We start from the raw sequence: 17,666 nt of genomic DNA on the forward strand, positions 1-17,666 counted from the left end.
TCAGCACCTGGAAATAAAAATGGTCAACATAAATAGTTCAACTTCACCACATTAGCTAGTGTCTTAAAGAGCTAAAAGCTTGAGACTATTCTTTTGTCCACCATCTTGCTTACAGTCAACACACTGAGATATGAGTCCCTTCAATAGTAGTGTCATCTGATTTTAAGAATACAGATCTTTTTCATGGCCTATCTGAAGCTGATCTGTTAAAATCAGTTAATTGGAAACAAAAAAGGAAACAAGGTCAGTAAAAATTGGGATAATTTAGTTTTTAGTTGACTAAAATAGTAGTCGACTGTAAGACTAGCTTTGAATAGATCCAAATTCTGCAGGCCTTAATAAAGAAACTTCATTTGACAGAATGACTGAATATTGGTGTGAGAGCCCATTTTAGAAGGCAACAAAGGCAGAAGAACATGGAAATGTGTAAACACAAGTCCTCAGTCTTCATGAACCACCTTAACAAGTATGGATATACTTTTTACACCATGAAGACAAAATCCTGCAGCAGAATGGAGTAAAAAATCATTTACCACCCTTTTTGTCAGTACTTTTCCACAGCTCCCCAGGAGACTGAATATACTTCAGAATGTTTTGCAATGAGACATCAGGAAAAGCTATAATTATGATTTTCTGTCAGAATATCTAACACCATCTCTCTGAAGCCATTAGCTATACCTAGCTAATCAGAGAATTCAGAAAACAGGCTTCCATCAAATCACTTTATTACATCTCCCCATTTTAAAAGTGTTTAACCTGAGACAAATTAAAAAAAAATTGACTGAACTCACAGAGATAAAAGGTGAGGTTGGGTTTAAAACTGAACACAATTCCCTTGATTTGCTGTGACCAATAATTATAATCCTTACAAAAGCACTAGTAAAACTTTATCAAATTCAAGACATAATTCCACTTGTTTATTAAAACTGAAACACAGTAAAACTGATCTTAGTACCAACTTACTTTCAACATCAAAAAGAATATTAACAGAACCAGATAGGGAATATTTTGCTATTCTGAAAAATATATTCAATTAGCTTTTCAGTGGATGACAAGCATATTATGATTAGATAAATTAGTTTAGATAAACTTCCCTAACACTCACTGAAAATGCTTTCTATATCTTTCTCAAAATCAAGAAAAAATATGTTGATCAGGTTTTCCTATGCTCAGGCTTATTACTAAAGAACCCCTGTCTGAACTATTGTAGAAAACCAAGGTCTTTATCTTGACATAGTTTTTAGATAAGACCAAGGACAGGAGAAGAGATCAGCTGATTATGAAATCATGGACCAGAACATTTTAGGACAGAGATTTCAGAAATTTGATGCAGAAATTTAGGAGTGGAAGACCATTTAGTATTGTTTGCTTTCTCTAAAAATAGAAGGAATTCTCTTTCCCCATTTTTTTCCCTGCTTGTGTATCACTAATAATATCTTTTCCAAGGGATAAATGTTTTTTTGAAGGATCGTTTTACAAAATCTCAGTGTCAGCAAATAAAAAAAAACCAAGAACATTTTTTACTGACAAGAATTTACACCTTAATCAGATGAAATTAAAAGAGAATCAAAGGGGGAAAAATAAAACATCAAAAGGGAAGGGAGGTACATTAGCCAATATTCCTCATTATGAGATAGTTTCTGAAAGAGAAATAGAACAGAAGTTTGCACATGTATGATTCAATATCCAGTCCACAAACCTGAAAAGCTTCTGGAAAATCATTACAAAAGATATTTAATGAATGGTTTAAAAATTTAGCTCCTCAAGGGCTGTCTAACCAAAGGGAAATCCTTCAGTGGGCTCTGATCAGTGTACACAGAAATAAGTGTCTCTCTAAGACACTCGGCCTGTGTGCATACTATAGTATTTATAAAACATGGAAAAAATCCCACAACTGTTAATGGAGATATCCACAAATGGTGGAAGTTTATGTAATCTTCCTTAATATATACCATGATGCTTGTTGTCATACACCAAAGCCATTTAGGATAGCAGATTTCAGGCAACTCTTATGAATTTTGGTCAGATAGGAGAGACATTTAAAAAAGTATTTCAAAGACATCAAATAAAAATAATAGGATCTGAATTTAATATCAGTTCTTTGATTTGGGCTATACATATTTTGGGTTTATTTTTCCTCCTCTTTACTAAATTTTGTATTCTAAGCCACATTAAGGAATTAACTTTGCTTTCTATTTATTTACATCTCCTGAGATTCAAATTACATGAGAGAAAAATTCAACTTCACAACTGACCTATGGCATAACAAGATTAAGATATCAAAGGAGAGAAACTTAATCTAACATTGTTCAAATGTTCCAAAGGAGGTGAAGAATTGATGAAAATCACTTCTATGCCCATTTTGAAAATGGAATGACCTTTTAATCCACTTGAAATAATATAAGTAGATGCAAATTATTCTGGTCTAAAATAGAAATGTGCACTGGTTTGAGGTATTGAGATACTTTACATTCTAGGAATGATGCATATCTTTGTTGAAATTGAAAGAACACAGAGTAAATAGATATTTAAATTTTTACAAATGTTATAGGGTAAGTGTTCCCAACTGACATAGCTATACTATGCTCATGTCATTGATATAATGAAAAAAACACACATGAGATTTAAAAGCAATTCCACTTTCAAAGTATTTTATATTGATAAAATTATATCAAGTTACATTGAAACTTATTCAATGACACATTCCTGGATCCTGCAAGTGTCTAAATTTGTACCTTTTTCTGAATCTCATTGAAATAGAGAGTTAAGGTTAAAATCTATTTTTACAAATGTGGAAAGTGTTACCTTTTTTTATTAGTATTGCTGACCTTTACTGGATACTTATTGATTACATAAATGCATATCTGTGCATTTATGTGCAGAAGTCATTGTTAGATTGTTCTTGTACTGTTTTTGAGATATGGACTTATTCCTTTTCCACTCACATCTGAAGAAATAATGACAATATGGTACTTTTGTTACTTTTTACATTTACCTCACTTGCTGGCAACCTGAGTGCAATTGAATTTGTGTGAGTCTGTTCACACATTAATGCTTAATCCAGCCTTAGCAGTGAGAATAGAAATGGACAGAAAATTATCTTAAAATTCAGTGGAGAAATTAAGCTGGCACAGCTTAATGGACTGTGCTAGAAGATTGGGACACATTAAAATGATGTGCTCTGATGTGGAGAGCTCGGCTGAACTCACCTGTACCAAGTGATCTCAGGGGGAGGTGATCCAGTGGCTCTGCAGAACAGAGTTATTGACTCTCCTCGATCTGCCGTGGCATTGAAGGATTTCTGCAGTAGAATGATTGTAGGGGGGACTGAAAAATAAAACATTTCCAATGAATGAAAAAGAAAATATTTTAGGTGTTCCTGGAGAAATTTAAAACACAGGATCCTTTGCTAACTTGGGAATTTAGGCTTACAATTAGGGATCAAGTTACCATGTGAATTATTAGTAGTAGTATTTCTTCACTTTTGTTAAATTCAAGATTTTTAATATTATCAGGAAATTTATAACCTTTTTTTTTAAATAGAATAGATTTTTGGAAGTCTTTTTCAGCAGTTCTTTAATTTTCTTACAGAACACTCTAAGATGACTGAAATTACACCTAACACATATAAGACAATAAAAACATAAGACACAAAACTATGTCCTGATGTTAGAAAATGTTTCTAAAAGAGGGATCAGTACACAGGAGTCTCGATTGTGCATAATCCTTTTATTGAGCCCCAGCATACTTCCCAGGCAGGAATATCACCAGCTTCCAAAGGGCAAATGCAATGCAATGGATGCACCAATGCAATGTGCAACCAATGGATGCAATCCATTTGTATTTCCAAGAATTTAATTTTGTTCTAATAGTTAAAAAGGTTTTCTTTTCTTGATGGGATTAAATAATTATTAAAAAATAACATTTAAAACATTAATAATAATCAAATAATAACATTTTTAACTCTTATAAAATTGTAAGAGTTCACAAAGAACCTCTACCCAACCGAAAAAATAGCAATAATATTGGACACAGAACAACTCACAGGATGATATTTAACATATCTGTTTACATATCTTCTTCTATTAATTAACATGCAAATATGAAGTGCTCAAGGCCAGATTGGGTGGAGGTCTGAGGAACTGGGTACAGCAGATGTCCTTGCCCACGACAGGTGTTTGAAACTAGATGGTCTTTAAATTCCCTCCAATCCAAACTATTCTGTGATTCTATGAAACATACAAATAAAAACAATCCAAACAGGTTGGATGGAATTTGATATGTGGAGAAGAATGAATGCCACAGAAAGTGAGAGGAAAGGGAAAAGGTTAGAGCTTCACAAAATAGAGGTCAGCTAGCAAGAACATCCTGGGAGATGACAGAGTGACTCAGTTATCCTTTTTATCTTTACTCTTTACTAGTGAAAAGATGAAACAGCAAGCCCAACGAATTTGTTTTTAGTGTTCCATTGCATTCCAACAGATTTTTCTCACCCACTCCTGAAAACCAACTGTTGTGGCTCTCTACCAAATATTTCAGAAGCCTTTTCACTTCTGAATCTTAAATATATCAAATTAATATAAAATCATGTACCAGAATTATCAATTATAAGTAACTGTGTGTTTTTATGTACTTTTCACATTTTTTAATGGTGTGTTTCATAGTGTTTCACAGATCACTTCTTTCCTATCTGAAATTGCATGGGCCATTACTCAGCACACAAAACCCTTCTGCTGTGCAACGGGAATTTATCCATCTCCAATAAAAAAACCCCACACAATGCTACTTAGAAAGCTTTTAATGCATTTTAGCTATTTTGCAATGCATTCTAATGTCTGGACCTTGAAAATAGTTGGGAACATGTGGAGATAATTCTTTGCTAGAAGGATCTTCACTGTTCACCACTAAGAACTACAGGACTACAGGACGGTTCAGTGCATTACTTAAGTAATTACTAAGTGCTTCAATCTTCCAAGAGATACTGCAATGACAATAAAATGAAATATTATTTTCTCTTTTGAAAAGTAAAATTTTATTTTGCTCGTAATTTTTCAAGGAATAAATCTGTTTTTATGCTTGTATTTACAGAGGTTGGATCTAAAAAGCGAAATGAAGGTATGGTGGTAAGTCTCTCTCATTTCATATTTAAAGCAGAGTGGCAAACCTCAGTCCCATATAACTGTGTAAATAGCTCTCTTTCATTAATTTCAGTGAGATCAGGACAACTATTTAATTTATGAAATTTCTCAGATAACAAAAAGTAAATCTAAGTAGTACATTAGGGAAAAATAATTTTAAAAAAAGAATAAGGAAAACCAAAGAGAGACAAAAGAACAAATAAAAGAAACCTTTGTTTACAGGAGGACTTGAATTTTTTCATTCTCCTCTATATCAACCATTTGCAATCACAGAAAACCGTGACGTTCAGATCTCACTGTAAATACAACTAGAAAAGAAATGCTAAAAAAATTTTAGCATTGAAAGTAGAAAAGAAACATAAACATTAGATTTCTAAGAGATAATCTAGCTGTCAACTTCTTACTCATTATAACCCTCCAAGGATTTCCATACATTAGAAATTACCCTGATATCAAACTTTGCTGCAAGATTTAATTATTTTTGAGTAAATTTGCAAACTGTTCATATGCAAACTTTAATTAAAAAAAACCAAAACTACTATATTTACCATGGTATGCCAGATTTCATAAAGTATCCCTTAGTTCTTTTGTTACGGTTTATCCTGCTTCAGAGACCTTACATACTTCTATCCTGGTTTAGTTGAAACCAGGACAACTTTTTCATTGGACTCAATGCTCCTTGTGGGTCCCTTCCAGTTCACCTCATTCTGTGATTCTTATTATAGAAATATTTTTAGGATAGATTTTCCATATTCCTGTAGATTCTACAGTGACTATAACAAGACAATTAAATAAACAGTAAAGCTCTAAAGCTGAATAACTTTTACATACAAATATGTTCATAATAATATTTTCTTTTTATTGCAAGCTCAGATTATCCTCCAAAGTATTTCTTCTTTCTCTTTTAGAAAAGGAGATGCAGTGAAAATATGGAAATATGGCCATGTAGCAATTTTTTTTTTTGCATTTTAATATTAAAACACTACAATTTTTTTCTGCATTTTAATATTACTCTAAAAGCTTTTTTGGATCAAATTTTATCCCTTCAACTTTATGTAGGCAAACCTATTTATTACTATAAATGAAGCAGGAAATAGCTCTTAATTGATGTCACTCTACATGACCAACCATGTCATAATCACTTATTTGGCAGCTCCTTCTCCTCCCAAGACTGAAGTTTAGAGATGAGTGTTAAAATTCTTGCCTAGAGTCATAATAAATATAAGAAGGACCAGATTATTTTTTATAATTCAGCAAAAAATAATGTGAAGTCTGACCATGGTTTGCAAACCAATGGTTTAGGTTAAATACAGACTGTCTCTGCTCAACTGCATATAAATAGAGATGAAAGGTAATCAGAAGGTGGGTTCATATCCCTGTACATAAATAGAAGCAGAGGAAAATCTCATTTGGCATTTTAAATGCTACCAGATTCACTGTTGGAATTGTACATAATCACGAGTCATGGTAATGTAGGACCAGAATGTACCACCTAAAACAGTCTAGAGAATTCTGCCTCAGATGTTGCTGCTTGACAGTGAGGACTAAGAAATACCTGTGGCAGAATCTGCTCCTCCTGCTGAAACTAGCTGTGCCTTCACCTTCCATAATGATTTGTGTTTACTGGGGTTTGCTGGGAAGGACCAGTCAAGGGCACAGCATTTAAAGCTGTGAACCCAAGACACACTGTGGAAGAATTTCACTGAAAAGCTGACATTAAACAGACTGCAGAGATAAAAAATGCCCTTTATGAACGGTGTCCTTTCCAGGCAATATATGAAGAGATAGTTATCTTTCACCAGGTCAATGCAGAGGTTAAGAGAGGTTGAGTGAAATGCTCCCTCTTGTCTCAATTCATTGATTTTCCCTCTTAGAGGTCTATTATAAACTGATAAAATGTACAATGCAAATTTTCAGGTAACTCCTCACATATTTTATCCCTCACAAAAATAAAATTTGAAAAAATCTGCAACTGACACTGTAATAAAATGTATCTGTGACTTTTGGGACAGCTCATAAAGTACATTACACAGTGAAGGCAAATAATTATGAAAAATCAAGTGTGTTTTTTTTAAGAGTAAATGACAAAAAACTGAAAAATAGACTGAACTGAACTATTATAATCTGAAATTCAAGTCTTGAAATAATTATTGTATTATAAATGATGAATAATAATGATCCATGCTTTACATATTTATATTTACTGATATTATGAAATGCAATGAATTCTATTTACACAGTATAGTAGGTTTGTTTTTTTTATACGAAGTAATTATATTAATAGGAAACCAATACTAAACAGATGTGACAATTATATTAACCAGTTTAATAACGTTTTTTTAGAAGTTGATACATGTTGAAATAGGCCATAATAATCAAATAAAGAAAGTCAAATGGTCAACTTTACTCCTTACCATTCACAATAACAATTATGTCCCGAAAGTCAATTTCTCCTCTTGCTTCCACTCTTCCTTCACATCTGTAAACTCCTTCATCACTTTTATTGATCTTAAGAATTTGGAGATTATTGTTTGCTAATATGGCAAATCGATCTAGAAAGAAAAATAAGAGATCAAGTGGCATAAATAAATCAAGACAACATGAGGAACACTAACTTAAATTATTAATATTTAAGTACTTTCTCTGTACAGTCAGAATACTCATTGACAAAACATTTGTACATTTAAAAAGAAAATGTAGGCTGAGAAGTTTGGGGTTTCTTCATTCCAAAGCACACTGAAATTCCTAGAATTCAATCTGGACTTTCCATTCATAATTTCCTACTTACTCCAAGGACTGTAAGTTAATAACAATTTATTGCAAAAGCAGGGGAATACTCATGAGCATTTACACAGAAGAAAAAAAGGATTAAATAGAAAAAAAAAAAGACTCAAACATTAAATTGAGCAATTTTTAATAAAATAGGCAACAAAATGCTGTTTCCCTCTCTATCTAGACTGTCTTTGTGCCCATTCTACAGCCCAATGTTTAATGATTTTCAGCTTGCTTGCCCTCCTTCCCTCCTCGGGTTCCTTTCTTTATTCACTCTTGGTCAATGATATCTTTCACCACCCTCTAACACTTCACAGAAATGGCAACAAAGACATAAACCAAAAAAAGAAAGCACTCTATCTTCTGCAAAGGCCAGCATAAACTGAAATTTAGTAGACATTTTGTGGAGCTGAAGGACACTGTAAAATCAGGCTCTGAAAGAAAACCATGTACAGGCTTTTCTGCACATGCAGCAGCAAAATTGTAATATTTAGGAGTAAACTGGACCTGAATTTAATTTTTCCTCTCCCTTCTCTCTGAACTAGTATTGGGTTTATGTGTTGATCTGTTGGCCTCAAGGATCAGATATCTCCTTAGTAATCCATGGAAGATCCTATGCTACAGCAAATTAATCATGAACCGCAACCCAGAGAAAGGATCCACACTGGAAATGCCACAGACTGACCACAGGCCCCATTCCCCAATCTCCCTGGATTGCTTGGGGTGGGTGAGGTAGAGGAGTCAGCAAGGAAAGAGTAAAGTCTGAGAAAAAGGAGAGGGGAGATATTGCTTTAATTTTGTCTTTGTGTTTCACCATTCAACACTATTTAACTTGAAATAAATTTAATTAATTTTCCCCTCCATCAAACCCATTTTGCTAATGCCAGTGAGCGCTCTCCCTGTCTTAATCTCAACATACTTTTTGTCTCATTTTCTCCTGTTATCTTGTTGTCTTTAGTTTTTTTGGCAAGACATTGGGTGGGATACAGAAGTGGCTTCTTTGAGAAGCTTCCAGAAGTTTCACCCATGTCCTAGAGAGCCACTGCCAGCAGGCTCTAAGAAGGACCTGCCCCTGGCCAAGGCCATCAGCAGCTCTGGGATAACTGATTTAAGAAAGGGAAAATTAATGTGCAACAGCAATTGCAGCCAGGGGAGGAGTGAGAAGACTTGAGCAGAACCACCCTGAAGACTCCCAGGTCAGTGAAGAAGGAGGAAGAGGAGGTGTCAGAGCAGAGATTCCCTGGCAGGCCATGGTGCACACCATAGAGAGGCAGCTGTGCCCCTGCAACCCATCAGGTCCACAGGGGAGCAGAGTTCCACCTGCAGCCCCTGGATGACCTGGTGGATGCCTGAAAGAGGCCATGACCTGTGGGAAACCTGTGCTGGAGCAGGCTCCTTGCCAGGACCTGTGAACCCATGGAGAGAGGAACCAGGGCCAAAGCAGGTTTTGTGCAAGGGCTGGGATGCCCATACTGAAATGGTTCTAGAAGAACTGTAGGCTTTTGGAAGCATTGCTGAAGTTTGTGAAGGTGCCCCCATGCTGGAGCAGGGGAAGAACATGAAGAGTCTTCCCCTGAGGAGGAAGGAGCAGGAGGTGAAAGTGTTTGGAATCATGTTAAGCCTGAGAAGAAAGAAGGTATGGCGGAAAGGTGCAATTTAAGACTTTTATTTCTCACTATCCTACTCTGATTATGTTGCTAATTATATTTTCCTCGACTCAAATCTGTTTTGCCCATGATGGCAATTGGCAAGCGATTTCTCCATGTCCTTATCTTGATCCATGAGCCTTTTATTATATTCATCCTCTCCTGTCCAGAGGAGGTGATTGAGCCAAGGTCAACCTCTTGAGGGGGGTTAGCGAGAGAAAGATTGGGTGGGTGCCTGGGAGCTCACCAAGGTAAACCCACCAAAACTAGTCAATATTAATGCACTCTTCTGAGGAGAATGACTTTCTGCAATTCACTGAACGTGGGTTTTGAAGAACTCAAACCCCTGTTATTCAGCTGTTGTTCTTGCTCTATTTTGCAACTTTCAGTATCGGAGGATGATGAGATTTAGCATTTAACTTTCATTTTTAACTAGCAAACAAATGACTTCTGTATTAGTGGCTAGAATTCTACCATAAAATGAAGAGAGAAATGGAAAAAAAAAAAGAAAATCATGCTTCACCTGATAGAAGTTCACAGGACATTAACACCATCAACATATTTACGCTAATTATATCTGGTTTGTTAAAGTCATGCTTGAATATTAATGCCATTTCATACACTACCACATACAAAATATATCTTTTCCTGTTCTGTTCCTACAAAATTACCTGCTCAGAGCCATGCCTCCAAATGTTTTGAAATAGGGAGATCCAGCCCCTCTTTATACCTTTAAGCATTGGTAAACCTTTTTTGGTTGGCTTTTTTGTTTGTTTGTTTTTCTCACCATAGACATGCAATGTGTGAGATGAAGGAGGGCTGGAGGTGATCTCCATTTTTATAAAACAGAAAAAATGAGGATTCATTTAGTATCAGGAAACAAAAACTAAATGTTGGCTGGATAACTTTTCAGCTGTCATTGTAGAAAAATGGATACAGCATATCAGAAGTTCACTGAGCCATGGATATCTTGAAAAAATTGTGCCCTTTACTAAGCAGATTCGAGTTGGTGAATCTGGAAGTAACTGGGCATTACACTACTCCAGATCATCACTGCATTGTCTGGACCCAACCCCCTCAACTTCAAACTCCTGATTTGGAACCGTCAGTCGCATGACCTCCCCCTTCAGTCATGTCACATGTTAAATGCTGTGGCTGACAAGAAGGGCTTATGTCTTTTCAGTGCCACTCAACCCAATCTGGAGGAATTTTTGGCTCATGGTTTGCAAATTTTGCTGTATATGTACCAGGCTTTGAGCCAGAATGTCCAATAAAATACTGTCTAATAGTAGGACATTACTAAAGAGCTGTTGAATAAAATATCAAAACTTTTGGAAAATGTTGAAGACCAAGACTTGTAATAATCCTTTTTCTCATACAACTGGCCATTCTTCTGTAATATATTCTAAACCAAAAATAAACACAGCATGTTAACCATCTTAAAGCAAGCAATCACCTTTGCATGTTAGTTAATACAAATGAATTTTAATGGCCTACATGGACTCTGCAGGGCAATGGCACCACATCTCCAGTACTGCAATTTGAACTGGACAAGCTACTGATTTGAAGTGGAAAATAAATACCACTGCTACACTGAGGAAGCAGCAGGACTGTATCGCAACAGCCTGCCCAAAATGATCTGGAGGGCAAATTTGGCTCATTAGAAGCCTGCCTTAAGCCATCTTTCAGAATAAGAGAGAATTTGATCACCCACTGTAGATTTTGAATCTGGAATTTTAATATAAAACAGAATAATTTTTATTTCACTAGGCATGAAAAAAATTCTTAACTGCAAGAAAGTGGGCATGCTGTTTTTCACCTGTATTGTAAACCCACATAAACAAAACCCACAAAGTTTATGGTGTCCTATTTTTATGTGATTTACAACTGCAACCTCCTAAACATGACTGGAGTTGTATTTGGATTTTGCTCTAGATCAGAACATAAGGGAAGTATTCTACTGTTTAACTTAAAACTTGTTTCTATCATTGTACCTTCTAGCACTGTGAAAGAAAATGGTTAAAAAAATAGATGTTTATGCAGTAAAATTTTAAGAACTCCTTTTTCAAAGTACATGATTTTGAAGGAGAAAGGAAATGCTGCTTCATCTGCTTTGCTAATCCTACAGGTTGGTTGTAAACCAAAATGTCAATAAAAAATTTGAGCAAGATCTTTGAGGCAGTTCTACTTTTTCAAGCTCTATCATCCTCAAATGAATTTGTCTTAGATTGCTGATTCTTGTTTTATTTTCAGTGTTCTTATTTTTGAAAATTTTCTATGTTCAATTATATACATTTTTATATAAATAAATTGCAACTGTTTTTTTCTAAGTGTAGAAGTTTGCTGTTTCCTTTTAGTCTCTGTGTCTAGAGGACAGAAGACACAGGATATACTAAATAAGAAAGAAGGGTAATCAAAACTTTCTTTCCCAATGAAGAGGAACCAAAGACTGGATCCAGAAATATCAACCAAGCTTTTTTTTTTTTCCCCTAACAACTGTTCCACATTTGCTTATTTAACTTCATAAACCCCCCAAAAAACTTTTCATTTTGAAATAAAGAAAAACAATAAATTTTGAAAGAATAAGAATTTTAAATATGTACTGCTACTCTGAGTTTCATTACATTCAGAGGAAAATGGATGGGAAATTAGAAACGCTGATTAATTACAATGTTAGTTCCATTTCCAGAAAATGTAAAAAAGTCCTGTTTTGAAAAGATGACTATTGAGACAGCGCTGAAAAAAATGATTCAAAGTTTTTGTGGGGGGTAAATAAAAAAAATACTGTTTGCCTAGGTAATTGCCTCTCCAGAGACTTAGAACGTGCATGTGGGGAAGGTGAGATTTATCTTAATCCAAGCGTTATCAGTCCAGCCTCAGCAGATTACTTACATCCCAGTTACTTGTAACTCAGAGGGTAACAAGCAAACTCTCACAGTAATGCAAAATGCCTCTCCACCTGGAATTCTCCGAGCAGCTGGGCAAGTATCCCAAAGTCAGGGCTGTGTAAGGTCAGTATCACAGCTTGGTCTGCAGTGAAGTTTATCTCTGTGTGTTTTAAACGTGTTCAACTCCTACAGAACAGGCACACCAGGAAGAGATCCTGTGAGGGAGGTCCCATCAATCTTTTGGGAATTTGGAAACTCATGTTACACCCAGACAAAATTCCTGATTGGAAAGAAAGACTCATGGAGGAAACCATTGTACACAGATTCTCTACAGATCACAGAACCTGGTAAAATTATATTTAAGCTGACAGGCTAATGAAAACACCCCATTAAAATCCACCACAAAGTCCACTAGGACTTTAAAAAGACCTCTTTAAAAACAATGTTTTAATATTAATTGTAATGTATAACTTAAAGAGTTACCAAAATACTAACTGTCAGCAATAGTTGTGACTTCCTCATTCCGATACAACCAGCTGACAATGGGAGCAGGTGAACTCGTAACACGGCACACAACTTCTGCATCTTCTCCCTGCCTGAACTCTTGTGGAGACACTATGTCCCGAAAAGTGAGCTTTTCTGAGAGGAAAAAAATAACAAAAGAAAACACAATACAGTAAGAGTCTTAACATAGCATTAAATTATATTCAATAACAAGATAAACACCACTATTAAATCTACTTATTGTGATAGTACAGAATTATTTCCATAACATAATTTTCCCACATAAGACTTAAATCATCCTGGACTCCGCCTGTAAAAATTACTTTACAATGCTTTTATATCATGCAAAATTTTGTTTATTTATATACATCCTGCAAATTTTATAAACATATTTTCATTGTTTTCAATGTTCCAGAACACAGTTTTTTAAACTCTACGTCTTAGAGGTTTATATATTCATGTTGATAGTTTATTTACTCTCTTGTGGGTTTTATTCCTCATTATTCTGTTATTGAATTAAAACCCCATTTTTTTATTCTATTAATTCTTCCATAAAAAACATTAAAATTTGGAAAATTCTCATGAGAAAAGTGGAATATTTGCCTCACTGCAAAAAACAGCAACTGACTAAAATACAACATTAAAAGGCCAGTGAGAAACTATTAGGTCTATTATGGACTATTAGGTCATAAGAAAATATATCATAATTTTTATATCATAATTACCAAGATTGTTGTAAATCTGCCGAGGCTTTTAATTTTTCCAAGCTCAAATAACCAAATTTGATGTTTCACATGTGTTGTATAAATCCAGTATTTTTAGGAGTCCAAGATGCTATTAATCCAAGATCTCATATAAAATCTAATGCAGTTTACTAACACGCAAAAAAAAATCTGGAAGAATTCTTGCACACAGAATAAACAAACCAACCTCTTGGCCGTCTTTGTCTCTCAGGTCAAAGATGGCCAATTACATTTCAGAATAAACTTTGGGGAGCTTAGGCCAGAGATGCAGTTTCATCTCTGTTTTTTTGTATTGATGTGAGTGCAGGCTCAAATAATCCACACACTTCCCACAGCAGAGGGAGAACAGTTGTGTTGTTACATCTCTCATACATATTTGTATGAAGTCAGGAAAAAACTTCTCACAGACATCTGAGAGTCCTAAAAACCAGGCCCTAAGACTACCAAAAAGCAATCCTGCTTTTTTCTTACATCACAAATATGAATAAGGAAATTTTACATGTCTGTTCCCACAAACCTTAACATTACTTGTGTAGGTTTGCGGGTTTGTCTGACCTCAGAATTCTTGAAATTAACACATGAGAATGCTTCTAGAGATTTCTAATTTTCTTAGCGTTCTACTAATGGAGTAACTGACAGTTATATGCATACAAATGAATTCCTGAGAAATTGAAATCCTTTGAATTGTGAGGTTTCAAGCCACCACGTAATCACCTTTTAATTGCTACCACCCTTTTATTGGTTGTTTGATCAAATGATTTTTTTAGATCTTCTTTTTTTAATCTATGTCTTTTGTTATCTGAATTATCTGTACCTCTGAGAAGCAGTGCTTTACCATTCTACTCTGTATTTTTTGTCTCATTGTAATTTTTTTCACATTTCAAAAACCTGTTCTCCAATGAATTTAGATCCTAACTCAGCTGATGGGATGCTGGCATATGCCCCATCTTTCACCAACAAAGACCTTGCCTCACATCTTCCCTGTGCTTGTTCAATGCACAGCTTTTAGCTATTTTTGATTGATCTAAAGAATGTGATACAATGGAGTTATTCAACACTGAGAAAAAAGCTACTCAAATCTCTCAGAGAATGTCATACTACAATAGAATGCATTTATTTTTCAAATATACTCCTCAACTTGTTGCTTGCAATTGAAATCCATTTTGGTTACTTATTACACTGAGTTTCAATGGCTTATGTCAAAACTCATTCATAAGGCCAAGAATAGCAAAAGTCAGAGATTAAAATAACAATTCAGTAAAAAAATCCATTTTTAAATGTCATATATTTCACTTCCTGCACTTTTATTTATGCACATATTTGTAATATTTTGTAGTTGGTAAACTGTACACACACTCGTAATACAAATTATACTGATCTATTTTTTTTCTTCCTATTTTCTAATTTTTTTGAGGGGCAGACAGTGAACCTTCATAAGATGACATTCTAAAATACAGGAGAAAAGAAATCTACAATAGTTATAAGTAGCCCTCCAATTAATTCAAATCTTTGTCATGATGTCTACTTACTAAACTGCACAGGAGGCAATTATTTGGAAGATTAAATTCAGAGCTTGGTATGATATTTTGAGAGGCTTTACTTACTCTATGCGAGTGTCTTTTAAAACAGAGTCTTTTATTTGGTAATTGGTGGCATTTTACTTACGATAAATCTCCAAAACGACAGTAGCTTCTTGAGTTTGTCCTTTAGCATCTGTTGCTTGGCACCGGTATATACCAGCATCTTCTATGTTTGCGTTATAAATGGTGAGGCGTGAGCGGACACCTTCCTTCTGAACAACCACCCTCTGACTGGAAACAATCTTCTCTCCTTGGGGGTTGTACCAATCTATGTTCTCAGGCTCACCAATGGCTACAAACAAAACCAAAACCGATGCAAATTTAGACATTTAGAAGGACATCGTGCAACGTGTATGCCTACCCAATGCAAAATCCGTGCAGTGTCAGGAATTTAAAATGAATTCAGGAAGAGTTTTTTTCATGGAAAGGGTTGTCAAGCACTGGCTACCCAGGAAGATGGTGGAATCACCCTGGAGGTACTCAGGGGATGACTGGATATGACACTTAGTGCCAAGCTCTAGTTGACAAGGTGGTGATCACTCAAAACTTAGAGTCTTTTCCAAGTCTTGGAGGTCTTTTCCACCTCAGTGATTCTGTGATTCTGCAATGTCAGCTAATTGCTAAATTATGCCAGTTGTAAGAAAGACAAGCAGGACAAAACTGCAGGCAGATGTACAATCTTTTGAGACAGGGTAAATAGCAGCTAAAGGATTTCAAGAGAGGGAAAAAAAACCACAGAAAAGTGTAAAAAAGTCTTATAGGAAAGAAACAGGCTGTCAGTGACTGGATCAACAAGTCAGGTCATCAGGCAGTGGCACTGTCAGTGTAGTTGGGCCATATGTCACTGTCAATGGAATATCTCAACTCAGCACCATCAAGGATCCATATCAATCAGCTGCAAATGCAAATTCTTATCCCCCTGACTGATTACTGCCTCACCAGAAAAAAAAATCTCCTTGGCTGTCTCATTAAGTTGGAGAGGATTTAATTCCTTAGTTTAAATAAGTGACAATTTTTTAACTACAAAAGCTTCCTAACAGATACAAACTACCTGTACTGATATAGAGAATTCAAACTGATTCAGTGTGTGAAATGAGGAGATCTTAGACTGGAAATGTGAAGCCAGTGAAGTCTGAATATTTGCCACAATTCTCACAAGTCAATGTGAATGTACAATAATATGTTAATTTAATATTTTGAAACAACTACTTCAGTTGCAAATACATAAAAATTTCAAAATTTAACACAAATTATATACTTACAAATAAAATTAATACATACCTGTGCATGTGAAGAACTTGGATTCACCCACACTGAGCTCAACTTTGCTAAGTGATATTGTTACTTGAAGTAAAGCTGAAAAATATAAAGTAGATTGTAAATTAATTTGGGAATTTATGAGTTTAAATCTTATATTTTCAAGTTTTTTATTGTTTTCATTCTATGTACTGAATCTGTTCTACAAGTGTAAAATTTTAACTGAACATTGCTATGTTTTGAACTAAAGTACATATTGAGATAGAGAAAACAATCCAAATAAGGATGTCACATGATGATGACAGCCTTATGTCCCAAACCTGAGGACAAAATTAAAGAAGGGGGAAAAAAAAAAGAAAATGTGAGAGAAATATACATGAACATAAAACTAGAAATTAAATGAGAAAAAGGTGATTTGTAACACACAGAACAAGGGTAAATCATGTCTGACTCACTCCACCATTTTCTAGGATAAAATTATAAGTTTTTTGTACAACAGAAGAACAGTGGATGGCAATTACCTTGACTTTATCAAGGCTTTTAGCTTTCCCTCCCAGAATAGTCTCATATTGGAGTGTATTGGATATAAAAAGCAAGGTTTTGTTAGTGGGTCTGGTTGCAGGGCAGGGAGTTCAGAGGTTGTGCTGTGACGGATACAGGCAGTTCTAGCTGGGTCATGATGGAGCCACTGCAGGACAGAACTGAGAGGGCTGAAGGAGTTTGTAGCACCTCTTAGAATGCCAGAGAGAGAGACAAGAAGGCCAAAGTGATAAGAGGTGCTCCATGGCACAATTGGCAACACTCCAGGACTCTGGCCCATGCATGAGCCCATGAGAGAGCAAACACATCCTGAAAGGACTGTGGATAACCCACAATGAAAAGGAGGAAATGAGTTAGGCAGAAGGAGCAGTGGAAGAAAAGAGTGAAAATGAAGGAATGACAGAAAGGAACCACTGTGTCCTCACCCCAGCCCCCTGTATTGTCCATCACCTCACTGAATGGACTGTATCCTGCATGGGTGGTGGTAATAAGGGGAGTGAAGGCCAGGAATAGGAGGGAGTGGTATCTGGAGTATGGGAAAGAGGCAGAAAGGTGTTTTCTTTAAGTCTCTAGATTTGTTTTTTTTTATGTGACCCAA

The 17,666-nt window shown here is 35.4% G+C and overlaps 1 protein-coding gene across 2 annotated transcripts in view; it reads right to left on the bottom strand.

Moving 5' to 3' along the window:
- The window catches only part of NCAM2 (neural cell adhesion molecule 2), a 273,942-nt gene that overhangs the window by 119,761 nt on the left and 136,515 nt on the right, over positions 1–17,666 (bottom strand). For both annotated transcript variants that reach the window (XM_071433665.1, XM_071433666.1), the window contains exons 2-6: positions 16,553–16,627; positions 15,357–15,563; positions 12,940–13,083; positions 7,553–7,690; positions 3,210–3,327 (exon numbers count right to left, since the gene is read on the bottom strand). In XM_071433665.1, coding sequence (XP_071289766.1) covers positions 3,210–3,327; positions 7,553–7,690; positions 12,940–13,083; positions 15,357–15,563; positions 16,553–16,627 — 682 coding nt within the window. The remainder of the gene's footprint in view (positions 1–3,209; positions 3,328–7,552; positions 7,691–12,939; positions 13,084–15,356; positions 15,564–16,552; positions 16,628–17,666) is intronic.

Source organism: Agelaius tricolor, unplaced genomic scaffold, assembly GCF_023055355.1.
Source record: "Agelaius tricolor isolate 1412-34295 unplaced genomic scaffold, bAgeTri1.0.p SCAF_9, whole genome shotgun sequence".
NCBI classification, from domain to species: domain Eukaryota; kingdom Metazoa; phylum Chordata; class Aves; order Passeriformes; family Icteridae; genus Agelaius; species Agelaius tricolor.